Source organism: Synchiropus splendidus, chromosome 18 (genome assembly GCF_027744825.2).
Source record: "Synchiropus splendidus isolate RoL2022-P1 chromosome 18, RoL_Sspl_1.0, whole genome shotgun sequence".
NCBI lineage: Eukaryota > Metazoa > Chordata > Actinopteri > Syngnathiformes > Callionymidae > Synchiropus > Synchiropus splendidus.
Window position 1 is genome coordinate 2,752,876 of NC_071351.1, and position 26,559 is coordinate 2,779,434.

Below are 26,559 nucleotides of genomic sequence, written 5' to 3' on the forward strand. Positions count from 1 at the left end.
AAGACGAAATGTCCTTGTGGAAGGTTGTTTTGGGAGATTTACAAAATTACCACCTTCAGACAAAACCTTGTTTTAATGTTGGAGCAACACCTTAAAAAAGGTAAACATTCATCCTAAATGTCAATGATCGTGAATGATGTGAATGCATCATTGAAACCACATTTGCTGACAAAATGTCAAAACATTTGCGGGTCAAAAGACATCCTACATTATTAAAAAAAGAAATAATTCACATGATGTTTTACAATTGTGTTTTATTGAAGACAGTTGCTACAAAACTTTCATTTCTTCTCCAAAATAAACCAAAAACAGTATTACAAATAATTGAAATCGATACATCTATCACAACTATCCCATCGAATATACATTTATACAGAAAAGAAACATAAAATAGATTTAAAAAAGAAACAGTTAACGTCACAGTGCTAAGGACGGAGGTGTTTGGCAGTGGGTGACCGCGGTGGTCCAGGTCCAAATATATTTTACACTCAGTGGCCCCCTGTGGTTAGGATGACAGTGAAAGGGAGCTCAAATTCAGAGCGAGGATTTTCTCTAGGAACGTTTGGACTGTAACTTCAGCATCTTTGTTCCGGATTCAACACCTATTTAGAAAAATAAAACGACTCTTTTGTATGATGGACGTGAGTTTGACCTCAGAACTTTGATGCCTTGACTGAAACAGTGCGGCGTGATAAAATGGGTGAATGCCACGACAGAAGGACGGAGAGGAGACGGAGGCAAGTGATCGGACATGGTAACACGTATGTGAAATAATATGGCGTGTCGGGGACTCACAACAACACCTCATCTGTTTTTTTTAAATATCCACATCAGCTGCCGAGGCTGAGTCAATATGAAACACAATGTGTGCACAATCTTGAGGAACTGTTTTCCCGCTCTGGTGTGACATTTTGTGTCAGTTATGTACAGAAAAGGTAGGAGTCACTGCATCCAGTTGGCTTGCACCAGCGCCCCCCCCCCAGCTCCCTCTGTCGATGGACCAAAGTTAAACTCCCTGTCCTCAACACCTCTCTGCCCAGGTGTATTGCAACAGGCACGTCGTTGCTGTTTGATCATCTCAGAGTCCACAGAACATCACCTCTCATCTCTGGGGGGACGAGAGGTTAGAAAACACGATGACACAAACCCCACAAACCGCGTGACATACAAAAATGATTGTCAATCCCCTGAACATGATGATGAAATACCACTTTACACGTCAATAAATCGGCTCTCGACTGGGTTACATTTCCGTGACACAAAATGCTGGTCAATCAATCTGGCTGAATCTGGTGTTCCTGCGGCTGAAATCCCTTTAAGCAACAGTGGGACTTGCTTTGTCACAATAGCACTTCACCTGCGTCATGTTGACCTTTCCCTCTCACAGGAGGAGTGAGAAACTAACAGTGTCAAGGCCCGGGGTTCCCTCCTGCCAGAGTCAAAGTACAACACCGAGTGAACACCTGAATGAAAGAAACAAAGTTCCCTTGAAAAGTAGCTACATAAAAAATATAAAAAAGCATGTCCTGATTATAGTGCTGGATTATATATGTACTGACAGGCTTAAATATGTCAAGGTTCATGGTGGAACGATGAAGGTATTCCTGAAATATCACAGTGTTTGGCTTGTGTTTTGAGGAAGCAGTATTTCACACAGACTTAAGTATATTTCCCTTTATAAACATGTGCAACAGTGTGTGGCATCGTAACTCAAACTGCACACACCAGGATCACAGTGATGGACACGCAGGTACTTCATTCTTGGGAGTGTGAAACAAGGAATTCACGGATCAGCTCAAGAGTCGCGATTGTTCCCGCTGCACATTCTGGGCTTCTTTTTCACACCTGATGAGTGGTCGGTGAGCAGAAAGGTCTTTTGCACGGCCCAATAAAACCCAGCTTCTTTGTGCATCTTCACATAAAGTGCCTGTGTGGCGTGAGAAAACATCTCCCATCTCCACCGTGCTGCCAGCGTGATGCGAGGCCGGTTCTAAGCAGACGGTGAGTGAACAATGGCTGGAGAAACAGTGAACAGCAAGGAGGTGATTGTAACTGCTAATGGAACCTGTTTGTTTGCATCAGTGATGCCGATTGTCATGGAAGTCCAGGACTCTGCTGGTGTGGCCACGTCATCATGCTCAAACCAGAACAGAGATTCTGTGCCGCAGGCTGACGGAACCTTCTGGAAGGGACTGTGGAGGGCGGGGGAGTCTGAGGTTGGAGTCATCAGCAGCGCCGGAGACAAGTGGCTGGAAAGTTCCCCACAATTCACAGAGCGACACGTCACACCTCCACTGAAGTGATCTGGTTCATCTGGGCCCTCATGGATTGGATGCTGTTGAGGATCTTCTTCTGGTGGCCTGCGAGTGTCACCCCCACTCTCAGGATGTCCCTGAACAGAGACATCAGTCAGCTCAACATCAAACTACACAGCTCTCAAATTACACTTGTATTACAGACATAAACATGAAGAGAAAGTCAGAGAATCACTCACTCCATGCTCATCTGAGACACCAGGTCAAAGGTGGTGTAGCCCTCATTGGCAAAGTTCTCCTTGTACTGGCCCATCTTGATGGCATCCAGCCACTCGTCCACGGTGGTGAAGGAGGAGAAGTCTGGCGTGCTGCGATCCAGCAGAGCTAAGTGGACACTGGAGAAGAGAGGAGGGAAGCAACATGACACGTCACACAAGCCTCAATGACACTGGCTATCTCTCAAAAGCCCAGAAAATAACCTATGAAACCAAAATGCCAAAATCCTCAACGAGAGAAGAGACTTGATTTGTATTGTTATAATATTATAATTCATATTATAACAACCATCATTTCTATTTGGCTGTAAATGTGCTTAGCTTTTATTTTCAAAACACCCTGTTTTTACACTAACTTATGTCTTTTTTTAGATATTTTCACTTTTCACTCAATCAAAAAGGACATGGCATATATGTGTATAAACTATAAATTATTTGGAATACATGTTTTTTGAAATACCATAGTGTTGGCGGACCCACCTTGATGACAGTGGTGTGGTGGCTTTCAGACTGTTGGGGTTCCGGATCATCTTGTCGAGGGTGCTGACTATCTGGCTGAACTTGGGCCGGTTGTTGCGGTCTTTCTGCCAGCAGTCCAGCATCAGCTGATGCAGCGCGCTGGGGCAGTCCATGGGAGGAGGTAACCTGTAATCCTGCTCTATGGCATTGATGACCTGCAGCAACATCCGAGCCGGATCAGAACCACACAAGCATGAGCTACACAGAAGGTGAACTTACATCCTGATTGCTCATGTCCCAGTAGGGCCTCTCGCCGTACGACATCACCTCCCACATGACGATTCCATAGCTCCAGCAGTCGCTGGATGAGGTGAACTTCCTGTACTGTATGGCTTCCGGTGCTGTCCATCGAATGGGAATTTTCCCTCCCTGGAATCGGAAGCATCATTGAAGATTCCGGACAGTTGTTTCACGACTCGTGTGCTTTTGTGCGGCCTCACCAGTGCGCTTGTGTACGTGGGGTCGGACGTGTCGTCTTCTAGGAAGCGTGACAGACCAAAGTCAGAGACTTTGCACACCAGGTTGCTGTTGACCAGGATGTTCCGGGCCGCCAGGTCCCGGTGGACGTAGTTCATGTCGTTCAGGTACTTCATTCCCGCTGCAATGCCACGCAGCATCCCGACCAGCTGAATCACCGTGAACTGCCCGTCGTTTTGCTTCAGACAGAGAGATAAAATCATGTTTCATTACTACACACTCATTTGGCCCATTAAACAGCCCTTTCAATGAGGAGGCCAGTGAGGGACCAATGAGGAGCTCGAGCTTCCAGACCTCTGGTCAGGACTTGGCTGCAAAGGAAGACACTTCAGTTTTACCCTGAGGAAAGAGTCCAGGGATCCATTCTCCATGAATTCGGTGATGATCATCACCGGGCTGCTCTTGGTGACCACGCCCTCCAGATGGATGATGTTGGGATGGTCAAACTGGCCCATGATGGACGCTTCACTGAGGAAGTCCCTCCTCTGGCGGTCGGTGTAGCCGGCCTTGAGGGTCTTAATTGCCACCAGAATCTCCCGCTTGCCGGGCTGCCGTAGGTTTCCACTGCACACCTCCCCAAATTCACCTGGCCGTCACACAGTGAAGAACATGAACAAAAACATGTTTCATCTTGAATGATTTATATCATATTCAGCCACCTATTGCTTTTTCCTTTTTTCATTTTTGGAGCCCTGTCTTTACTTGTCTATTCTTCACCAAGGGGCGCCTCCAGATCCACCTCCTTTATTAACCTTTTTGTCACTTTTGCCTCCACAAACAAGAGTCTCTAAAGACAAGCTCATAATTGACAGACAAGATGGAAATTACTTTTATCTCACCTGCACCGATGACTTGTTCAATCTTGACACAAGAAATGTCTATCTCCTTGGCGAACTCCCTCACGGCTTCATTGGGGTCTTCGTAGGTGAAGGGGTCAATGTAGATCTTCATTCCCGGCGACACTTCAACAGAATAACGGAAGAGACAGCAAAAGCTATACAAACGCACGCCCGCAGATCCCGCCCACCTCTCGCCACTTCATCGTACCACTCTCAATCATGACAAATACCAAAGATTCAAGGACTCCGAAACAGATCCCTGAGGGATCTCCGTACTTACTGTGACCACTAGTGTAGTGCTGCAGCTTGTCTGTGTACTCTGACTCGGTTCTGTCTGAGCTCCGCCTGCTGTGGACAGAAAATAGCTCATGTCAGATACTCTCTTCGTCAACTCAGAAGTATTCTGACCTAAAAAAAAAACGCTATCAAAAGGGGATCTTGAAAATACTGCTGATGCATCCACTTATTTCCGTTACACAGGACCAATGAACGCTAGCATCGCTCCTTGGGAATCTACTCAGCAAGTCTAGCAAACAAACTATGGCCTTATGTCCTCCTGCGGCCACCGTAGTTGGGTGAAGTGCTACTGTAAACACCATGAGCACCACAGCTCATTACACAACAGTGGAGCAGGGGTAGCTTGTTTGTACTGATCACTGGAAACTTCAGTTAGCAGTACGGTACAGTTGTGTGACATGACTACATTTACAGCAAAAAAAAATTACATAAACAGCAAAAAATACACATTCATCTGAGCTACCAGCAAGGTAGCAGCAAATCGCAATTATTTGACTACTAGGTAACACACAACACGTCTCACTTATGCATATATTTCTTCAATATTTTATGTTACACTCTTCAAACAATTTAGTGGGGCTCACCTGCGGCAGACAATTATGACCACAGTGATCGCGATGATAAATACAAAGCCCGCTGCAGCTGAGCCGATGATGAGTGGAAGCTTCTCCTGAATACTGGAGTTGTACTCCTCTGCAAGAAGAAAACCAAGAGGATTAAAGCAGATGAAAGCACCGGCTCATGTTACTGATTCCTTAAACATATTCTACAAATCATCATTTTGGATGTGACTTTTTTTGTCGTCAAAACTATCTTCTTATTTTTTAAAACTGGCCACGACGGATCATGGTTCCTCGACCTGATATTGTCACTCCTGAAACAAGGTCTGTTTGACTCAGTCCTGGCCGTGTGCAGGGAGCTGGGATAAAAAACAACATTCAGGAATGTAAAAGGTCGTGTGGCAGCTTCGAAGATGACTTAAATCCCAATTTGTATTTGGCATTATTATGTGGAATATTAGTGTTGTTTTGTGCTATTTTGGGCAAAAAATAATGACACATATATTTCTGATATGATTCCACCATGTTTTATCATGGCTTTCTTCATAGACAGTGTATAGATTTATTTGGGGTACAATCATTAACTACTTACTGTAAATGAATTGAAACTGTTTTTCTGCTTTCATAAATAACATAAGCAACATTTCAGCCATAACCTGATGACAGAAAGCCAAAACTGATGATCAAAAGTAAAGAACTGAAATAGAAACAGATCACATTTCGTCACATCCTCACAATGTGTCACAGAAATATAAGAAAATTGCCTCAAGACTGTCCTTCACACGGAGCAGCAGATGTTAGCGTCTCCTATCAGTCAAGTTTTATATTCATCACTTTCTGACTCTCCAGAGCTAAAGTGGAACACATGAGAGGACACTGACTCATGGGCGAATATCTGTCTTGTTTTTGTCGAACAGAACTTTGACTAAGAAAAGGAAATCGAGAAAATGATGCAGCAGAGAGAAGGAAACTGCAGCCATGTCTGTCCGGAACAATTACATCAGATCTCTTCTGCTCTTGTGTCTGACACATATTTATCTTCTGTCTGGTGGGATAGTGGGACCTCCATATTGACCCTGTCCACACCAGGCCTGGCTCTCTTCCTAATGCAATGAGGCTCTGACAGTGGTCACTGGTGATCTCTTCCATTGTTTTCAGCCTTTCAGCATTATCTCCAGTATACACTTGCATTCTGTTAGTATTGTTGTGCCAGCGTTTTTTTTTAACCGGGGTGCCGCCTCACACTAGTGCGCCGTGAGAGTGTCAGGTGTGGCATGGGAAAAGCATCCAGTTTCACCTCATGTGTCCGGAGACAGAGGTGGGCGACATGATACCATGAAATCACGACAATTAGAAGGTGTTGAGGAGCAACCAAGGTGAGGAGATGATCACATGGAGTGGCACCAGTGTGTTGATGCGCTGATCTGTCCCTCAGTCAAAGCAGCGCTGCTGTGGTGCGCGGTGCTCCTCTTCCCACATGCTCACAGCCAAGAAGCCGCTCACATGCGCAACTTCCAGCTGTTTTTAAAGCTGATGCGCCTCTAACTGGACCACACACTTTCACCACAGAACCATGGAGGGAGGAGGGAGGGATAATTGTCGGAGCCGTGACGCCAAAGACCATCTGCGCTATCTGGACTCATGGACTGTCACAGTTTGATTTGTGGTTTAAAAGCTGGCAAAAAAATAATATATAATAATAATAATAAAATAAATGCACTACAAAACGTGAAAAGCGAAAGAATCATTGTTATTATGAAGCAAGTTCAGGCAAAGAATGCTGTCTGGAAACTCACAACGACAGTCATATCATGCAAAAGAGAAGTGATCAAATTGAAACAGTTATTTAAAGTAAGTAAATAAATAAATAAATATGATATATTTTTGCCATAGTGCCCGCCCCTTTCTGGATAGTTTCTGCAAATAGCCTGGCAAAATAACAAGCCAGTGTCAGTAGCTACAGTTTTTCACAAATGAATAGGGATGTTCTATAGGACTTTAGGCAATTTGGCCGAGGTTCCCTTTGTGGCGTGGCTTGAAAAAGGTTGAAAAACATTCAAGTAAGGTATTTATATTATGCGGAAATTTAGCTAAAATCTTTGATGATTACATCAAATGCTAAGGTCAAAACTAAGAATCAAGGAAGCAAAGATGCCACTCTCACCTTCAGTCATGGTGCGGAAGTACATCTTCCCGCTGAACCGTCCAAAGCCAGCAACAGTCCGAGCGCGGACCTGGAAGGCGTAGATCGTTGCAGGCTTCAGACCTCGTATGACTGCTGTGTTCGTTTGGCTCCTGATGAACGTAGCGTTCCATTCTGCTTGATTCTAAAAAAAAAAGAACATGAATGAATATGAACTGTAAATGTTGTACCTTGCGACATCAATGCAGCACCTTCTCGTAGTATTGGAGCTCATAATCCAGAATGACCCCATTTGGCTGATCTGGTTGTGACCAAGACAGAGTGATACTGTTTGGGCTCTTGCTGATCTGGTGGATGATGGACACTGCTGATGGAGCTGTGGACAAAGAGAGGAGCAGGCTAAGATAAGACATGGTCAGAGTTGGCACGTGTTTGAAGTCCAACTTACCCGCCTGATTGGTGGTGATGTTCACAGACGTGTACTGCGGCGAGTACGGACTCTGATCGGACACTCCGTTCACGGCTTGGATTTCAAAGGTGTACTGGGTGTGAGCAAGGAGGTCACTGATGTGGACCCCGGCGCTTGTCAGGCCCAGCTGACGAGGGACGAACTGCACATTGTCCCCACAGCGGGTGCAGCTGCTCCGCCCACTGCCACAGCTCTTACAGATGATGTTATAGACCACGTCTTCACGGCCGCCACTCTCCTGGGGCGGGTTCCATTCCAGCTTCAGACTGGTCTCGTTCACGATAGACAGGACATTTTGGGGTGCAGAGGGGACAGCTAGACCAGAAACACAAGGAACGCCAAGATGTAAAAACAAGTCAAACAAGTTAGGGGTCAACAACATGCCCTGACCTGGTCTTCAAAAGATCACTTTTTCATGTTTATTATTCTAAAAATGTATTTGTCTCTTCGATGGCCGTTGTAAAATTGACATAATTTATTATTAAGAGGAAACTTTCCACAGAACAAGACGCGTGGACAGCAGGTCTAAGACTAAAGGAAGTGAGGACAGACTGCAGCAGCAGATGCATGCCTCGAGGCAGAAAACCTCACAGGAGGCTGGAATACAGGCAACTGAACCACATCAGAGTATATTGGTCTCAGTAAATGTTGCAGCTCTTCATGCTCTGACTGAACTGGACTCACTGACACGTCGCTACGTACTGGTGCATGGCATCTGAGGAGGGTCGGAGTCTGTGCGGTAATAGCCGCTGCGACAGATGCAGCTAGTTGCTCCTTCGCTGGTGGTCCTGCTGTTGATGGGACACTGCAAACATCTATGATCTCCCTGCGTAGCCTTAAAAAAGCCTGATACACAAGCTGCAGGGAGAGGAGAGACAGAGGGAGTCGACAGAAATGAAGATAAAATGAGAAACGTAAGTCATGCATGGCATAAAGTCGAAGAGAAAAACAACAGCTGACAAAATCATTTTACATTCACAGCTGTGCTGAGTGGGTCTGTGCTCTTCTTCTGTCCCCAGTGTTTACTCTTCTTTACATTACTTTTTCACAGCATATGTTTTGTCGTGCCATCTTGTGAAGGTCAGGCATGTGATGTGACGTGAACAGTGCCCTAATCATGTTGTCGCTACAATTCCATCAACTGCACAAACACAACACACCACTGCTGAAGAAGCCTGCAACATTCTTACACTTCACATAACAGAACAGTGACTTAGGAAGTTATCCTATCTGAGTTAGGACCGAGACTCCACTATCCCAGCAGAGCCTTGAATGCTTCTGTTGAGCTCGTGTTCCATCAGCTAATTCTAAACTGTTTTGTTGTTTTGCTTGCTTACAGCTTCCAAACACAGCTATCAATTTCCCTACTTTTGTGGCAATTGAACCCAGCTGAACTCACTCACTCAAGTATTCTGCAATTGTTCTCACTTTTCTTTGTTATTCTTATTGCATAATAACTGATGTTTTGAGGGTTTTTTTTGTTTGTTTTTTCTTCATCTTCATTTACATAGTAAAATAAATGTCTATAGTAATCATGAAATCACAAAATCAAATAACTACGGGAATAATGTCAATTAAGTTAAAAAAGATTCAAGAAAGCATTATGAGGTAATAATAGAACAATACAAAACAAAAAATCAAATAGAAAATGACACCCTTTTTAAACCCTAATTGAAGAAATCATTACGACTGTTTTATTACAGACCCATTAAGAATTGTAATGGAGACCCGTCTTAAGTCACATCCTCCTGTTTGGCATCTTTGGACAGAGGGTTACAATAAGTGTATAGCAAATGTACTTTGTTTTGAAAACACAGATAGTCTCCCTCAATCCCATCAAAAAAAAAAAAAAACGCTTTCTAACATCAGTGTAATGTAGCAGCCAGCTGGTGTCCTCATTCTACCCAATTTACCACATGACCAGAGCTGACTGCACACTTGACTGGACAGCATTGGTCACTGGAGAGTAAACTGACCCATCATAACTGAAACATATTCAAGACCTGCACTTTACCTGCTCATCATCATATTTACTGTATGTCTATTATAGTCTTGGCGGATCAATGGCAAATAATTGAGTTTTTTTCACAATTACAATTTAATTCACTGGCTCATCACAGAATTACAGGTCCATGTCAATCACTATCCCTAAAAGCTCCCAGCAACTCCCCCAAAAGGATGAAAAATGCAAGGCAAACCAGTGTGTAGAGTGGTAAATGTCAGTTACTCAGACAAACTGAGGCAGTCCTCGCATCACACTGTGTTTAATTCCTGCAGAATATGACCTCACTGGTCAAACTGCAGTCAGGGAACCTATCATCAGTCTTGTGTCACTCACAGACAAGTGGACACTTAAAGCACATTGTGATCATCGGCGTGATCTCAGTGCTCAAGACCATAGCTGCTCAAAAAGAAAATCTGGATATCTGCTGTGACAAAAGCCGGGAAATGAGCAAATATTTGATGCTTCAAGTTCACTGTGATGAGCAAAGCATCGGAGCACGGGGTGAGTCACACTGTCTTTCTGTTGAAAAGTCATCTAACAGCTCTGAGAATGTCAGGTTTACACCTGACAAACCCAGTGAACGAGAGCTGCTGAACATGACCACGGGTCCAGTTGGAATTTCTACTCATTGTTTTTAACGTGAAAGCAAACCTCTAGTTAGTGATTTGGGGTCAGGGTTCTGTCTGACTAAAATGCCTCATGAAAAGCACCGGGGCAAATGTTTAATTCACACAACACAACAGCCGGAAAACTCACATCCAGCGGTGTGCGCAGGAAATGCCTCATCCCAACTAACTAATGGGACGTGAGCCCTCATATGTCACCAATGGTTTTCAATTTGCAAATACACCATTTCATCCACGAAAACAAAAAAGAATGGTGTCAAAGTTTCAATTTCAATCAAGAAGAGTGTCTCTTACCTCGGCAGACGGTGCCATTGTTAACCGCCTCGTGCCCAGCTTTGCACATGCAGCGCCCGATGGGAACCATCCACTCTCCGTCCCCGTTACAGTACAGCTTGATCGGCACATCCACCTCCTCACCGTTGGGAACACACACTCCTCTGGCCGCTACCAAAGAGGTGCTTTCAGCTCCGGAGAGAGTTTCAGGGAAGACGGCGCCATTCTGAATGACACTGGGGCACTTCCTGTAGAAAACCCGCACAGCTATGAGGGACATGCATGCGCCATAATCCTGGAAAGCCAGGTAGAACCCATTGCGAGAAACAGGTCCAAAGCTTCTGACTTCAATGTTAATTTTCATGATGCGGCCCCCGAGGTCGACTTGTGAGAAGCTTTCATCAGCTGCGATGGTGTCCACCTTCACCCAGGGATTCTCCATCCACGCAGGGAAGGTTTTAGTGGCTGTGTCCGAGTCCGACTCATAGTAGTACAAGTTAAAGGTCTCCTTGCAAGAGCCAGGGACATTTGGTATGGAGTTGCAGTTGCGTACGGAGAACTTCATCTGGACATGGATCCGCTGAGCCCCCCGCCGGCGGATGTACTTGGTACGGATCCAGTTGTTCTGGCTGTTATCGAAGACATTGCAGACTTGGTACGTTCGGATGGTGCTCATGTTTTCGTCGTAGCCACTTACTTCCTCCCACTGAAAGAGAAACAACAATCCATCTGATTACAGGGTGGCGATGTTTACTGTTTACTCCGGTAACATCATGTTTCAGAGATATGGTTTCATCCAGATTGGATCAACATGAACGGAAATCCTACAATGATAATCATGAGCGGGATTAAACATGCCAGCTGGAGCCATGCCAGGTCATAATCCGTTATTGATTCAACTGTTGTTCATTTCTTTCACTCGCTACTTATGGCTTGACCCCACTATTCAATGTACGTCCACGACTGCTTCATTACTCAGCCTCCACCACTCCTTTCTGGACGTGACCTTTGAACTCTCACTCTCCTCCTTGGTCAACTTGTGAGCTACTCAACATTTGCTCTACATTGCTTTTATATTGTCAGTCTTTTTACCTTCCTCTACAACGGAAACAGGGACTGTCTCGATCACAACAGTCTGGTTTCAAGGTCACTCAACAGAAATCGACCTCATTGCGGTCACTGAGCAACTTCATACCTTCAGATAAACTACTCTCAATGTTGTCATGCTGCATCTTTCTGCAACAGTCCACATGGTGAACCACAAAATCCTTCAAAAGGGCTCTATTAGCTTTTCCGTTTTTGAAGGTACCTAGAGTTAGCAAGAGAAAATATCGCCTTAACATATACTGCAATGGAACAATGTTCACCCATTTCATTCAATTTCAAACAGTTCTACCGAACTCTTTTGATAACAGACTTTCCTAACCAGTGTGTTCAGATCGTTGGCAAGTGATTTCTTGTTATGTGGAAAAAGTTGGAGGATGTAGTTGAGTTCCTTAAGACTCCACTACAAAGGCTCAGTGGATTGTGTTTGCTGTCCAAGCTGCAGCCAGGTTTCACAGACATGACTCACGGCATTGCAGGTTTCCCTGAAAACCACTATTGTTCATGCTCAACTAACTGGTAGTTGGTATACACAAAAATTCAAAATGTCGTTTTCATATTAAACCACTCAATAAGTGTGAGAGATTGAATGGGAATTTAAAAAAAATAAGAAAGAAACAGGGCGATAGGACAACTTAACATCAAGAGTCAGTATCCCTGCCCAGAGAGAAAGTATTGCGTTGAATGTCTTCGCCACTAAGCTGGAGTCTATTCTCAGAACACTGCCAGAGGACCAACTTAATGAAGTAACAAACAACCCGAGGATGACCGTGAGCAGAGCTAATGATGATGTTGACTGCATTAAAGAAGATAGAGAGGGCGAACTGGGTATTTGACTGTGAGAAACTAAGCGAGGACAGCCATGGCATGACTCATCAACTGAGCTTCATGTGATGATTGAAGAGGTGGTTCTCGGCCAGGTGAAGTGAGGTGACGACAGAAGGGAGCTACGACGTTCAATGATTTGACCATCAGGAGGTCAGGAAGAAAACCAGAGCTGTAAAACAAGGGGGCGACGATACAGAGAAGTTTGTCATTGGTTTGTGTGTGGCTGTTTGTGAACGTTCATTTCTTCTGACTCCAATGAGTCAGAAGTGTTTATGTTAACTCTGCACACATATGGCAGAGGCAGTGTTTTTACCCAGAATCTGAAAACAGTCACAAGCATCCAGTGCTGTGCGTGTGTCGTGTGAATGTGCGTCACAGCGCTGCCTCAGAGCCACAGTGAGGATTTTGAACCTGATGACCCAAAGACCTCTCGCTGTTTGTTACATCAACGGCTACAGTTGGCTTGGCAGAGGTGAACTTTCGCGACCTGGCGTGCTTCATGTTCCATCCTGAAGCCACCTCCACTCTGCTCTGTCTCATCCAGAATCTGAAGGCAATTCCAAGCCTGAATAGAATGTTTCATCTCCATACCAAAACCGGCTTTTGACCTTTGAGATCATTTGTTTTTGCAATTCTGACTTGCTGTTTTGCAGCAGCTAAAGCAAAAATAATCATGATAATAAAAATATAATACAAAGCTGAAAAAAACCTTGGACCACGTCAACGTCAAGGAAAGCGAAGAAGATGAATTTTGGCATTTCTTTAAAAAAATATACTTTTTTTAACTCAAAAAAATACTTTGACTAAAAGTATTTTTTAATCATAAGAAATATAATTTGCATAGGTAGCAGTCATACCTGACTACAACTGATCAGAGCTACTTTGGATTAATGATTTCTCAGAAGTCTGGACATTGTTTTTCCTTCTAATCTGCCAATTGTTTTCCACAATTATGGTCTCCTAAGGCTAAATGTGTAGGTTAGTGAACAACCATGTGACTACTCACCCCCTGTGATGGGTGGATGGTCCACCCTAATTCTGCTGTGGCGGTGGTGGAATCCATGAGGACCTCTGCAGACAAGAAGAAGCACGTGTCATGTCAGGAAACAGTAACAGAGGGAAGCTAACTTGGAATGACATGCAGCCGCAGGGTTCAGAGAAGGTAATGGTAATTTCCGGGCATTGCCCATAAACAGCCCGGACCATTGCAGCCCACAAGAGAACACGATGATCTGACTCTCAGGAGGAAGAAAACTGTCAGTCTGCTTCAGTACAACTAGGTCAGCACGATCTGCTCCACTGTGCCGCCGCGCACAGAAAACAGAACAGCTATTTCCTGATAAAAGACAGACACCTAGTCGAGGTTAAATAAGTTGTGTAGCCACACACACCATTTCAGAGGTCTGTGCGACAGCTTGACATCAACACTTGAGTGTGATAAGATCTATTACTTCACACTGGTCTTTGGCACCTCCAGCCTGCTCACTGGAATAGCTGCAAGCTTTGACTCTGGATGAGCAATGAGTCATGTGGAGTAACACTCCTGACCATCCACATTTGTCAGACCACAAGAGGACGGTCTGGAACACCCGAAATGTCACGTCCAACTTTTACCTCTGCAAGAGGTTGGAACATCTTAAACTTCCAAACAGTCACATACTGAAGTTCTGAGTTTGAACAACCACACTACTTCATTCATTATGGTTAAACTTGACAGACTTTGGAAGGCTTGTTTTAAGACTTTCTGGAACACATGGAGGATTGGGTGTACTGGGAAGGCTGCCTTTGTTTACGTATTAGGATTGTTTCATGGTGTTATTTCATTTTGATTAAATTATGTTACACTGGAAAACTATTGTATTGTGTGAGATGTTATCCAAAAGAAGAATGACACGGCTCATATCGCATTTATCTAGTCAGGGGAAACCATCTCGCAACAAATGAACTTTAACTCATATTGACATTGACTCTTGGTACTTAAGCCACTATTTTTGGTTCAGTAGTACCTTGTTTACAAGCTTTTTTGGGGCACACAAAGAGATGTCTGGTCTTAGGTTACAGTATTGTTTTAAAAGCCTTGTTTAGGATTGACTCTATACATGGCTGTTTCTCTATGGTTCTGAAGTTGAATCCTGCAATACAGTATAGGCCTAATGGGTCTGGACCTAGTGCCTATGGTAAAACTGTTCTAGGTTCTAAACATTTTAGGCTACAAGTCAATTGTTCTTGTAAGCAAAGGCACTTGAAAAAGCTCATCTTCACTAGCCTAACTAAATAATTCAAATAAAACAGAATATTATATATAATAGCATTTACCATTGTGCAGGTGAGGTGGTTTTCGCTTGAGAGGATGTGTCATTAATTGGAGCATTATTTGAGGATCTAATGAAGTAAGCTGTTTCAGTTGTTTACTTTCTGGTGCTTCACTGACACTTAGCTCTTTGAATGGTTTCACCAATGACAACATTTTTTTACTACTTTAAACAGAGTATCAGTCTCTTTTTTTCCACTCTTGTGGCCTCAATCCTGTCGTTTAAATTGCCCAAAATATCTAAACCGACAGACACGACGAACAAATGACTATAACCCGCAGCCATTAACTATTTATTGCTATTGAAAAGCAAACAATTTTAAACAGTTGAATTTAAATCACCGTCATCAGTGTGTTGATGGAAATGAAGTTTAAAATTATACGTAATAATTTTATCTAAAATATAAATTTCTAACATAATTTTATAATATAAGATTTTATTTTATATTTTATAATATACAATATTTATCACATACAATTCTAATATATTTTATATCAAAATTACATATAATGACAAATGTAAACTTCCTTCAACTATCAATATCAATCTGCATAAAAAATATATGTGTGAAAATAAAGCATATCATCAGACATATTTTACACAATTTAATGACAGGCAGGCAGAACTTTCAGGTGAAGACAAGAACTGCAGACAGCGCTGCTCTCGCTGGCGTGCCTCCCTTCACCCATAACTGACTAGATTTAAGGTTCAGAGAAACAGTAGTGTGCTGTTAAATAGAAAGCTATACAAGTCTGACCCTCGAGTTAATCAACCAAGTTTGCTTGTGAGAGGCCGAGCGGCCTCGGTGCCGACCGAATGGCCCACTTTTCCAGCCGCTCGCTTTCTGTTAGTATCACCCAAAAATGACGAGGAAGCGGGCGGGGACATGGGGGTGTAAAGCGCAAAGCAGTCAGCTAGGTGTCAGAGCTGCTGCTAAACAGAAATAAGGAGGCCATGAGAACTGACCCGTGACTGATTCCTCCACACTGAGCCAAGACAGTAGAGGCAAGACGTGGGCGTGATCTGGAGGCTGCGGGAGCCAAATCATGTTCTGTCACCTGGCGCTGGCTGTGGTGGCCACTGGTTTGGTGTTTTTCAGCACGAATGAGCACAGTGATGCTGATGGTCACAGCAATACTAAATCTTTTCATCCAAGGTTTTGTAGTTTTTGTAAAAAAAAAAAAAACACCACTTCGATGATCTTGTATCTTCTAACTGCTCAGTGATCCACATGACAGTGGGTCACCATTGTTTTGATTCGGGAAACACTGTTTGGGTACTAAATACATGCTGTACTCTGTCCTGAAACAAGAAGTCAGCAACACCCAGAGGGATCAGAGCGGAGGAAACAGATTTAATAGATGTGTTAATAATGGAGAGCGACGCTGCAGCAGCGAATTAAAAGGCAGCATGCTGATGTGAGCTGGAGAAGGGAAATATGGGACAATGTAGACTGCAGGCGGGAGGGGAGCGCTGGGGTGAGCGGGTTTGGCTGGCGTTGGTGTGTGAGCGTGCTCGTGTGTGCCAGTGTATAGTAAAATCCTCATGTCAAGTACCACACTACTCTCCTAGAGAGGGAGAGGGCCACGGGAAGAGAGAGAGCAAGAGATAGAGAGTGAGCCCTTGTACATCTTTCTCCTCAGCATGTAGTCAAAAGTAGGCCAGGGCAGAGAGGGTGGGCCAACACACATAATCCGTGTAGGCTGAGCTCTGTACGCCAGGCTGGATTAACGCCGCCGCGATGCATCAGCAACATTCAACAGTCCAACTGTATTTGGCACTTTTTTACAACTCAGAATTAAAGTGTGTTTACGAACAACAAACACGTTCAATGACTTCACACTGGAATCATTTTGGCAGCCCAACTTTTTTGTGTAGGTTCATCCAAGATCATTCGTTTTCTATCCTGAATTTAAATCTTCATCAGTGAAAACATGGCCGTGTTCAGATTAGGCTAGGTTCGGATAGCAATGTCTCGACTGGTGCTGACTCCCACAGCTGGATTACAGTCTTGTGGCTGGGACTGACTTCATCCACTGATCTCCAGGAAGTGGTCAGTTTGCATCCCTGGGTTTCGAGTCATCCACAAGTTCTCAGGTTCTTTCACGGCAGGCCCGAGCCTCTTGCCATTTGGGACGGTGCAGGGTCGCATCTAAATCCCATCACGCTATGCTTCAATCAGAATGCGACAGATTATTTGGAATGTTCCCCACCAGGAGTTTGACAGGTTGCGTGGAAGTGGGTCATGTGACTAATGCGTGACGAGAACACAACAATATTAACAATCGGCAGGGACGGAACGAAGAGGTTCGACTGAAGCAAGTCAGAGAAGAATCATGACTCATACACCCCCCAAATTTTTAATCTGGACATGCCAAATGGTTAAAGCCATTTTCCCTCAGTGGCTGCCCTTGCCTTCAATCTGTCATCTACTGCTATATTCTGCATGTAAACATCAGTCAGGTGCTTCTACAGGTGGTACAGACAGTTCTACCATCTCACTAGGGAAATAAAGAAGAGCAAGACAAACTTGTTCTTTCAGAGAAGCAGTGAGCACTGATTCATGCCCTCAGGGGAGAACTGAGGTAAGACCAACCACTGTATCCTCCCAAAAAGGCTTCAAAACAGGCAGTCTGACAGACACATACAAGCATCTCTGAACAATACATCATAAGGATTCATGACACATCGAGCAAATATTTCGAGCTTTTATGTCCAGAGGTTTCTATGATAATGGCTTACAGATAATGGAAAAAGAATTAAGGTGTATTATTAACACAAAAAATATCAATGAAAACATTTTTTAGGATCACTCACTTATGTGATGTTCCAAGCATACTGAACATCATATTCATATTCTTGAGAAGATAAGCAGAGAAACAGCAAGGGTGGATGCACAACACCCACTGGTCTGTCCTCCACCGTGTTTCTATATTTGTCGTCCCCGTGGTGTCCAGATAAACCCTCTCCTCTGCTGTCTGCTAGCATCAGTTCACTTGTCCTCTTCAGGAAATACATGCTGAAGTGGCTGCATACATGATAAATAAAGAAAACCACTCTCTGTAAAAGGGCATGAATACAACCATTCCTGAACCTGGTGATTTAAAGAACATGTCTCACAATGTGAACCACAATTTTACAAGTGTCCCCTCGATGGACGGAGGCTTGCATCTCCGACATTCCAGTGTAATCTCTCTTTGTTCTGCCTGACGCCCAAACCAATAATCGGTTTGAGTGGATAAACCAACAGGACGTAAACATGAAGAGGCTTGAGTTAAAGGGTAATTGCAGTCTTCTGAGGACAAGGGTCTGCCCTGTAGTGTGTCGGAACTCACTTCCAATTCCAAAGTTTGGTCAAACAACTCAGCCGGTGAAGAAGTAGGTCACGGGCTGTTTTGATGCCCGATCTTTTCTGGCACTGCTCCCATAGGCCAGTGGTCACTGTGCTGAGGCCGGAACTCAGTATTGATAATGTAAAACAACACAGGCGCTCCAGTGAAAGTCAGAAAACAGGCGCCGACAGGTACAAGTGAAAGTCTGTCAGATTTACAACATATGAGCGCACCAACAAAGGTGGTTAGAGAAGCACAAAGTAAAACACTGAAACAAAGGATAGATCGCCATAGTAGGGTGAAATGAAAGCGCAACAGAAGGCCCAACATGTCAGTCCTGGAATATGGAGTGTGAAATGTTTGATACTTTCATGACAGCACATGTATTGCTCAAGTACATTATAATCAGGTGCACAAGCAACAGGTGTACTTTATTGATGTCATTTTGTGTACCAACTTGTAGACTTTCATTGGTTGTACCATAAGGTGTTTTTATATAGTTGCATCAATATTGCAGGTGTCTCTTTACCTTTATGATGCATTAAAAAAGCTATGACAAAGACATTTTTGTAATCATACGGCAAATAACTCAGCAATGAAATTGTTCTTATTTATCTTATCTTACTGAAGCTTGATTAACATTGTCTGTATTGAACACTTAGTTGTTTTACGTACTTTCTGTCGCTGAAATCGACACAACCATTCTCATGTTTGAATTGTCACTGAAATGTGTGTGAAACACCAGACAGGACAAAGATCATTAGCTCACAACTACACTTCACAAGAGATCAATGGGTTTTTTTCAGCCATCAAACATCGGTCGCACTAAGATATCGACCGGCAGGCAGTTATGCTCCAAGCCATGCCGTCCATCACGTAGACAAATAACCTCACAGAATCGCTAAACCATAAGCTGTGGCTCAGCTTCACTGGTAATTAACGTGTGTTTTCTGAGGACGTTCATTGATGTTCATTTTGATCAGTTAAACAGAGCTCCAATTCCACATGACCTTACTTGTAGTTGACTCATCATCATGTGTATCGCCTCAACTTCAATTTGATCATTCTGCTTGCAAATATTAAAATTCATTGTGGTAAACTAGCCATATATATATTTTTTTAGTCCTACCCCAGGCTTTAAATGACAGCGTCGGTATTCTCAAAAATCCTACCATGGTTAATAATGAAAGCAAGAGTGAGACAATAGAACATTCAGTTCTGAAAATAATTCAAATATGAGATGGAATTATGATTCAAATTTAATCATGATTTTCTATGATGAAAAGTCAACCTCTCACAAAATAATAAATGCCAGTACAAGTAAAAAAAATCAATGTCACTATTGTAACAAATCTACGTTATTAAAGTTCTGAGGACTGAAAATAAGGAACAAAATATCCAACTCCCAAATGTCCAAATGGCTGATCACGGGTTTCAGTCAAGATACTGTTCCGGCACTTTATGAGTCAAGCTGCAGCAGTCTGCTCCCTCTGAGAGCAAATCAGAGCGGCATCAGACTCCGGCAGTGGCAGGCAGCAGCCTCTCAGACCCCGACTAACCAGCTGGAGACCTGCCTGGAGACTGTGTGCACAGATTACGATCTCTTCAAATGAGGAGCCTTGCGTGTAAACCGCTCCACTATGACATCTGTGGTTCATGACTGAGGACCATGAAGTATAGTCATATATGGTCAGGTGCACCGTCAGTCACAAGGCGTCCAATCTTTCGGTCATTTCAAATGGCCTGCAAGAGTCTGCAGTCCAATAGCTGAACACATATTCAATAGTGCAGTGAGTTAAATCCATATTTATAAGTACAGTCGACTACAGTCCGTGATACACTCGTTGTTAAAGCCCCGCAACATTGGCTAGTGACCCGTCTCTTGGAGGACAGACAGAGCCAGACAATGCACCACGTGTCCTGTGGAATTTAAGTCGCTAATTCAGCCACCCGTCGGTGTCCACTGAGTGGGAGAGTGAAAGCTACAGAAAAAAAATAATGCCAGCCGCTCCGCTATATTTTACAAGTCATGATGCAATGTAGCTAAATAAATATAATTTGACAGAAATCGAAAAAATAAACTTTTGAGTACAGACATTTTAAAACTGGTATTCTTCAGTTATTAGTAATTTCAGGTAAAACGAATGAAACTTGTGAAAGAACATCTTAAATTGTTTGTAAAATACAAAGCAGGGAATTGTATTATAAGAAAAAAAAGAATTAAAGAGAAAGGTCAGAAAACAGCACGCATATTTAGACTTTATATTAACATACTTATATATGAACCATTCCTCCAGTAAGAACAAACTAAAAAATAAGTGTAATGAATTGACATAATCCAAGCTCCAATCTATCTCAGATTTGATGCTGAAACTTGGTGAAAGACATTGAATGTGGAGCGGTGTGAACACTGTGTTGAAGCTGAACAATTCCGCCTCCTGTGTTTCACTTGTGTCCGGTATAAAGTGTCACACACAATCACCGTCAGTCACCAAGCATATGCTCAGAGCAGAAACACCGCTGTCACGTCCCCTCGGGATCAATATTATTTTAAGAACTGTCACTGACTCGATGGACAGAGTGGATTTAAAGCCCATAGAATCATGGGAGGATTAAAAAAAAGAAAACGAACAAGCTTAAATTGAAATAAATGTTGAGCCTAATGTGAAGCTACAAAAGCTGCTCTTGGGCACAAATCACATTAAACCACGATATAGTTGGAATAAGTACGCGCCATTCAGCTGTGAAAAAAATTCCAAGCCCTCCAGGCATCTGCAGCAGCAGGAAAGAGCCCGATATAACCCGGACTGTCCAGTCTTCACTGATCAATCGCATCCAATCTACACATTTTAGACCCCAGATGTGGGTTGAGTCACTCACTGGAGACATGGGGCAACAGGAGGGTTTCACTCTTTAAAGGTCACAACATCACAAAATGTAAAATGGTGATCGGAATTCTAATAATAGGACCCAAACTACGACCCACGACAGGGTGAATACACAAAGTGAAAGTGAAGCTGGGCGAGAGGTCATGGGCAGTCGTGTCCTTGCACAATGTGTTGCTCAATATGTGATGGACTTCCACTGCAATTACTATGGTAAAAACAAATCCAGCATCCTTTACATTTGACTGCGGAGATTTGATGATGACTGGCTGCCATCCAAGATAAATTGGAATGCAGCCAGTCACCTACAACCTCCCACAATTTTGGTGACATTTATTTCCAGCATATCAACCTCCTCACTAATCCTCTATGCTCCTTTTACCTTGCACTTGTCGTACAAGCATCACTGTTCTGTGATGCTTTTTCTGTCATCTTGGAACTGAACTCTGAGCTTGGCTGGGAAGAAAATGTGTGCATCTGTATTTATTTCCAGGAATTTATTTCTCACTTCTTTTAGACTCTTGTTCTTTATCTTTCAGAGGTAAGATTTCCACTGACGTGTTGTCCTGTATTTTATTATTTTCATCTTCTGTTTTGGCAGTTTGCTCACAGTTTTTCTGCTGACTTTTATTTTGGCATTTTCGTTTCGTTGACTTCAAACTTCCTCCCTCACTGTGGCAATCTTTTCCACTGTGTCCGTCACAGTCTTTGTTTTCACCCTTCATTTGTTTCTCCATACCAACTTGTATCTTTTTCTTCCTGCATTTCCCAGGTGTTGCCACAGCTGTCCGCCACTCTTCTCTGGATCATCCTCCGTAGGCACACCAGTCCTCTTCATGTCTTCCTTGAACCATCCACAATCCTTAATCGCTGTCTTCCTCTTCTTCTACACTTTAATTTCTGACCTTCTTCATCTGACCGCTGCCTGTGTCTCCTCTCCACCTGTCCAAACCATCTGAGTCCAGCTAACCTTGTCGCCAAAGTTCTAGGAACTGTGCCTCTGATATACGAGTTTCTCATCTTGTCTTTCCTAGCTGCTCTCAATAAATTATTATGATCACCAACTCCATACTCCATATTGTTTCTTCCGCTGGACTCACTTCCAGGTCTGATTCGGAGGGGAAAACCAGGTTTTTTTTGGACAGTTTCAGCATGATGTCTGACGGCTTTCTGGTCAGGTCTTTCTTCAGCGTTTCAGTCTCTCCTGTGATAGCTTGCAAAAAATGGTCAATTCTTCAAATCTATTGATTCAGTGGGTCTCATCCAGGGCATATGGCTTCTCTTGAGTCGCGTCCCGTGCCTTGTTCATTTATCCTCTCCACATCTCAAAGCTTCCACACAAGATCTTTCTCTGATATACTGATTTCTAATGACAATTTCAGCGCCATCAACGCCACCAAACTGAACCACCCCTATCAGTCTTCTCCATTCTCTTCAGTTGAAGACCACCCTTGACCCTTCCACCAGTCACTTGACCTGCTCTCTCCTCCTCACCTCACTCTGTCTGTGCATCTCACCCTCTGTCTGCGCTGATCTATTGAAGATATGCGATGAGATAAACCAAGAAGTCTTAAGTGTTCACTGGGGTAAAGGGAGACAACACTATAGCACTGCAAAACAATAATCTAAAGCGACTCCATTGTTAAATTTTGGTAATCGAGGTAAAACAAGCAGTCACATATATTGACCATAACAATGTTTTTTTTATTTTGTACCACTGCTGGTATACGTAATGAATGCTGATACAAGATTTTATTGACAAGTCAATTGTAAATCAGATTGTGATGCAGTCGCCGCTTCACCAGCTATGAAATTATGATGAGAAAAAGCATCTCAGCTATCAACCACAAAACACTGCATGTAGAGGAGCGACTTTACCCAACTATGGCTTGTTCTTGACTGAGATGGCAGGCAGTGAGTGCTTCTGGTTATTAATAATCCATCAGCCAGACCATCAGCGCTCGACTCCTGCTGCCACTGTCGCAGCATAATCATGACATTGCGACTGTCTTGCTTTAACTCCACATCATACTGTATTTACAAAGCAGCTTTTATTTACTTTGTAAATACTCCACGTTTGATGTTTAGACGTCAAGAAGGAATGAAAAGTGGGGAGAGCTGGCCACTCATCCAGCAGGAATAGATGCATGGCTAGCAGAGCAAGGTCACAGAGCTCAGCAAGTTTTCCTGCTTTCAAGTAACACCTGGCCATATATGGAACACCGAGTTGACAGTTCTTCCCATCAGGCTGGTATATAAAGCAATACATATTGTGTTCACTGTGGAGTCAGTTCACGCTTGCACATGTGGTTCACATTATCCAGGAAAGTGTCTGTGCAGAAAGACAAAAATAAACTTCATTTTTAAATACATTAACACTATAATAAAGTAGGTGGAAAAAAAATGGTCAAATCTCAGTAGGATGAAATGAAGGTCAATTTCTTGACGTTTTGATTGATGTGTACATCATCGGAAATTTTAAAACAAACATTCCCTTAATTCACATGGTGTAGGCGCGACATTTTAACATGTTGCTTTGGTTTGAATTTACATATCAATATTTATATAAGGATTTTATTAAAAAATAAAATTTCAATTGAAGTCTGTGGTTTTCAAGTATTTAAATCTTAGTTTTTTATGGAGTCAACCAGGCAAGGTTTTGGTCCTGATCATGGTTCCTAAAGGTTTCCATTTGCAAACAAGTCAATAAGGTTGGAGTGAGAACACAGAGACGCCTCTGACATTCAGTAGCTCCCGCACTATTACTACAGATAAAACCCAGTGTCTTTGTCTCACCCTTTCTCCAACACTTGGGCTGCTTCTCAATTATTTGCTGCTACAGAACGCTCAGATTAGATAGACTTTATTGCCATCGTCAATCAGAGGTCAGTATGATCGACAGGTTATTCCTTTATATTGTCCACTGAAGGTAATAATGCTCTCCAGAGTCACCGGTGTACTATTCCAGAGCTTGTCTCATTGTTCAAGCATAGTATGTGTATTACACTTTGCACTCAGGTGTACGTATAATAAACAAGCAAAGTGCTTTCTGGTTGGCCGAAAACACCACCCATTCACAAGGAAGACCACATGCGGCCTTGTCAGACGCCTTTCAGGGGCCCTGGTGAAGGCGTAGAACAGCCTACAGTAATCCTGCGCCGCTGTTGTTCACAATGTACACAATGTACTCCTTCAAATGCACTTTGTCCAAATAGTTTCCTCACTGATTCCCAATGGGAACAACTTCCTTGTGCTAATTTTAGTTGGATCCAAGTTGAGTCGCCGAAGAATATTTTAAAACAACAAATTAACCTTTTTTTTTTTGTTCACCCGCCCCCCCCAAAATCTTCTTTTGTTAGTCTCAAAACTGCGGCCCAGTTGAGAGCACAATTCTAGACAAATTAAATGAGTAATTTAAAACATGTGGTCAACAACCTGCTGTTTTCGGGATTTCACTAAATGTGATGCCATTTTTTTTTCGGCTTTGCAAGTCGAGTAGGTTTCTTACAGTTGAAGGTTTAGTCTCTCAATAATGCAGAGCTGTTTATCCATCATCTGGGAAGTAGAAATCGAAGTAAACCTAGTTACTGCCATCCAAATGTGTATGGAACACAGATGCTCAAAACTCAGCCACCTAAATTGAGGTCTGTTTGTCAACACACTCAAAAGTGTGAATTTCACACCTTCCACTCGTGTCACACGTTGCTCAGCATCCACACACATTTCAAAAGTTCCCCAGCAAAAACCTGAAGGTCAGCCATGACTCACATTGACTGCCGGCTTAAAGCCATAACAGTAAAATAGTTTTCATGAGCGAGCGAAGGCAACACAACAGTTTGTTGTGGGTGTTGATGGAGGTCCGCTCCAACAGTCCTACCTTCGGCCGTCCACACAGTGGGTAGTATCCACAGCAAAAACAGGAGCTCCATAATCCCTGCAACGCCCAGCAGTTATTTGGAAACAGCTAGAGCATCCATCAGCCATTGATTCAGTCACTAACACATAGCATCCTCCTCCTCATCCTCATCGTCAGCTCAGGGATGAAGACTGAGTGGTTGCTGCTGCCGCGACTATCCGGGCCAAACCAAGCGGCGGGAGGAGGGGGGGGCAGCCACAAAACAAGTGGACACCTTCTCCTCTCGACTAGTGTTGTTTCTGATCTGCTAATGGGGCGCGAGCACAATTGGACCTCTCTCCCTTCCTCTCACGGCCGCTCATGATGTTTCTTGTGCTCCAGTTTTGGACACCACAAGTTACTTATGAGTGATTTTACTCAGCTGTCCATTTCACTTTTTTCTGGTAGAAGAAGATCTGAAGTTTGGGAGCAACCAGGTGGCATTCGAATTGGTCCCGTACTTGTATGATAATTCACGCATGGATGAATGGAAGGCCGGATGGTTGGGTGGGTGGATGGATGGATGGATGGATGGATGGAGCTTCTCTGGGTGATTTCGTAACACTGAGTCAGGCTTCCATGAGAGAGGAGGAGGAGGGAGAGAGCGAGTGCTGGCAGCGGAGAGGCAGAGCTCAGTGAGGAAATAGAGCAGAAGAATATGGGCCTGACAAAAAGGAATCCAGCCTGGCTCCAGATGAGTGAGGGCTGCACAACAACAGATTAAAGCGACACAGGGCTTGTTTCCATGGAAACCTTTGCTCAGGCACACAGCAATGAGAATTCAGCAGATTGTAGGTCAGACGCGCCATCAGCGACCCAATCACACATAATCTATCTTGACTTGTGGGTCATAGATTTGAGCAGGAAAGCTGGTGCCTTTCTAAGGCTGCTCTCACTGTCTAACAGCTCAGAGGGGGGATCCGGGCTCAGAGGTGCGAAACACCCGAGGACATAGACACTAAGCGCGAGAAGAAACCGCTTGTTTAACTCAATGCACCACCAATTAACAAGGAGCTGAACCATGTCAAGGTCTGGAGGAGGCCCACGTGTCATTCCAATATCAAAGCAGGGGGTGGGGGAAAAAGAAAATATGAATTGACATCAATCAAACATACCTCCATTATGCCCCAAAACTACAGATTTGTGAAAGACATCTATTTATGAACGGCACTATAAATAAATGAAGAGAGAATTTAACGTGACGTGTGCTGGCAGAGCAGCTGCGGTGACTGCACGGAGCAGATGTCCTGGGTTTGGGGAATAAAGTGCAGCATTTGGCTCCTTTCAAACTAGAAAGTGATGAGGTAAATTCTTTCTGTTAGTTCATGTCATGCCTTTGCTCCAGCATAATGTATGTTTGCAGACCGGAGGGAACGATTATACTAAATATTTATGACTAACATAATGCCTCCCCATCAGCCAGCTGAGCGTGAAAAAGCAAACTTTGGGAATTATTTTCCATGTT

At 43.4% G+C, this 26,559-nt stretch overlaps 1 protein-coding gene across 3 annotated transcripts in view; it reads right to left on the bottom strand.

The window, feature by feature from the left end:
* Window positions 1–236: 236 nt before the first annotated feature.
* LOC128749039 (ephrin type-B receptor 2-like) overlaps window positions 237–26,559 on the bottom strand; it is a 28,066-nt gene continuing 1,743 nt past the window's right edge. The window contains exons 3-17 of one of the 3 annotated variants that reach the window (XM_053848197.1): window positions 13,677–13,741; window positions 10,760–11,444; window positions 8,537–8,692; window positions 7,814–8,149; window positions 7,617–7,741; window positions 7,387–7,549; window positions 5,247–5,355; window positions 4,646–4,713; window positions 4,366–4,488; window positions 3,865–4,112; window positions 3,490–3,705; window positions 3,269–3,418; window positions 3,011–3,204; window positions 2,495–2,650; window positions 237–2,392 (exon numbers count right to left, since the gene is read on the bottom strand). In XM_053848197.1, the coding sequence (XP_053704172.1) occupies window positions 2,284–2,392; window positions 2,495–2,650; window positions 3,011–3,204; window positions 3,269–3,418; window positions 3,490–3,705; window positions 3,865–4,112; window positions 4,366–4,488; window positions 4,646–4,713; window positions 5,247–5,355; window positions 7,387–7,549; window positions 7,617–7,741; window positions 7,814–8,149; window positions 8,537–8,692; window positions 10,760–11,444; window positions 13,677–13,741 (2,903 nt within the window). In that variant the 3' untranslated portion in view covers window positions 237–2,283. Of the gene's footprint in view, window positions 2,393–2,494; window positions 2,651–3,010; window positions 3,205–3,268; window positions 3,419–3,489; window positions 3,706–3,864; window positions 4,113–4,365; window positions 4,489–4,645; window positions 4,714–5,246; window positions 5,356–7,386; window positions 7,550–7,616; window positions 8,150–8,536; window positions 8,693–10,759; window positions 11,445–13,676; window positions 13,742–25,076; window positions 25,304–26,559 lie in introns of those variants that run through there. The other 2 variants (XM_053848196.1, XM_053848195.1) reach the window with 2 other exon arrangements.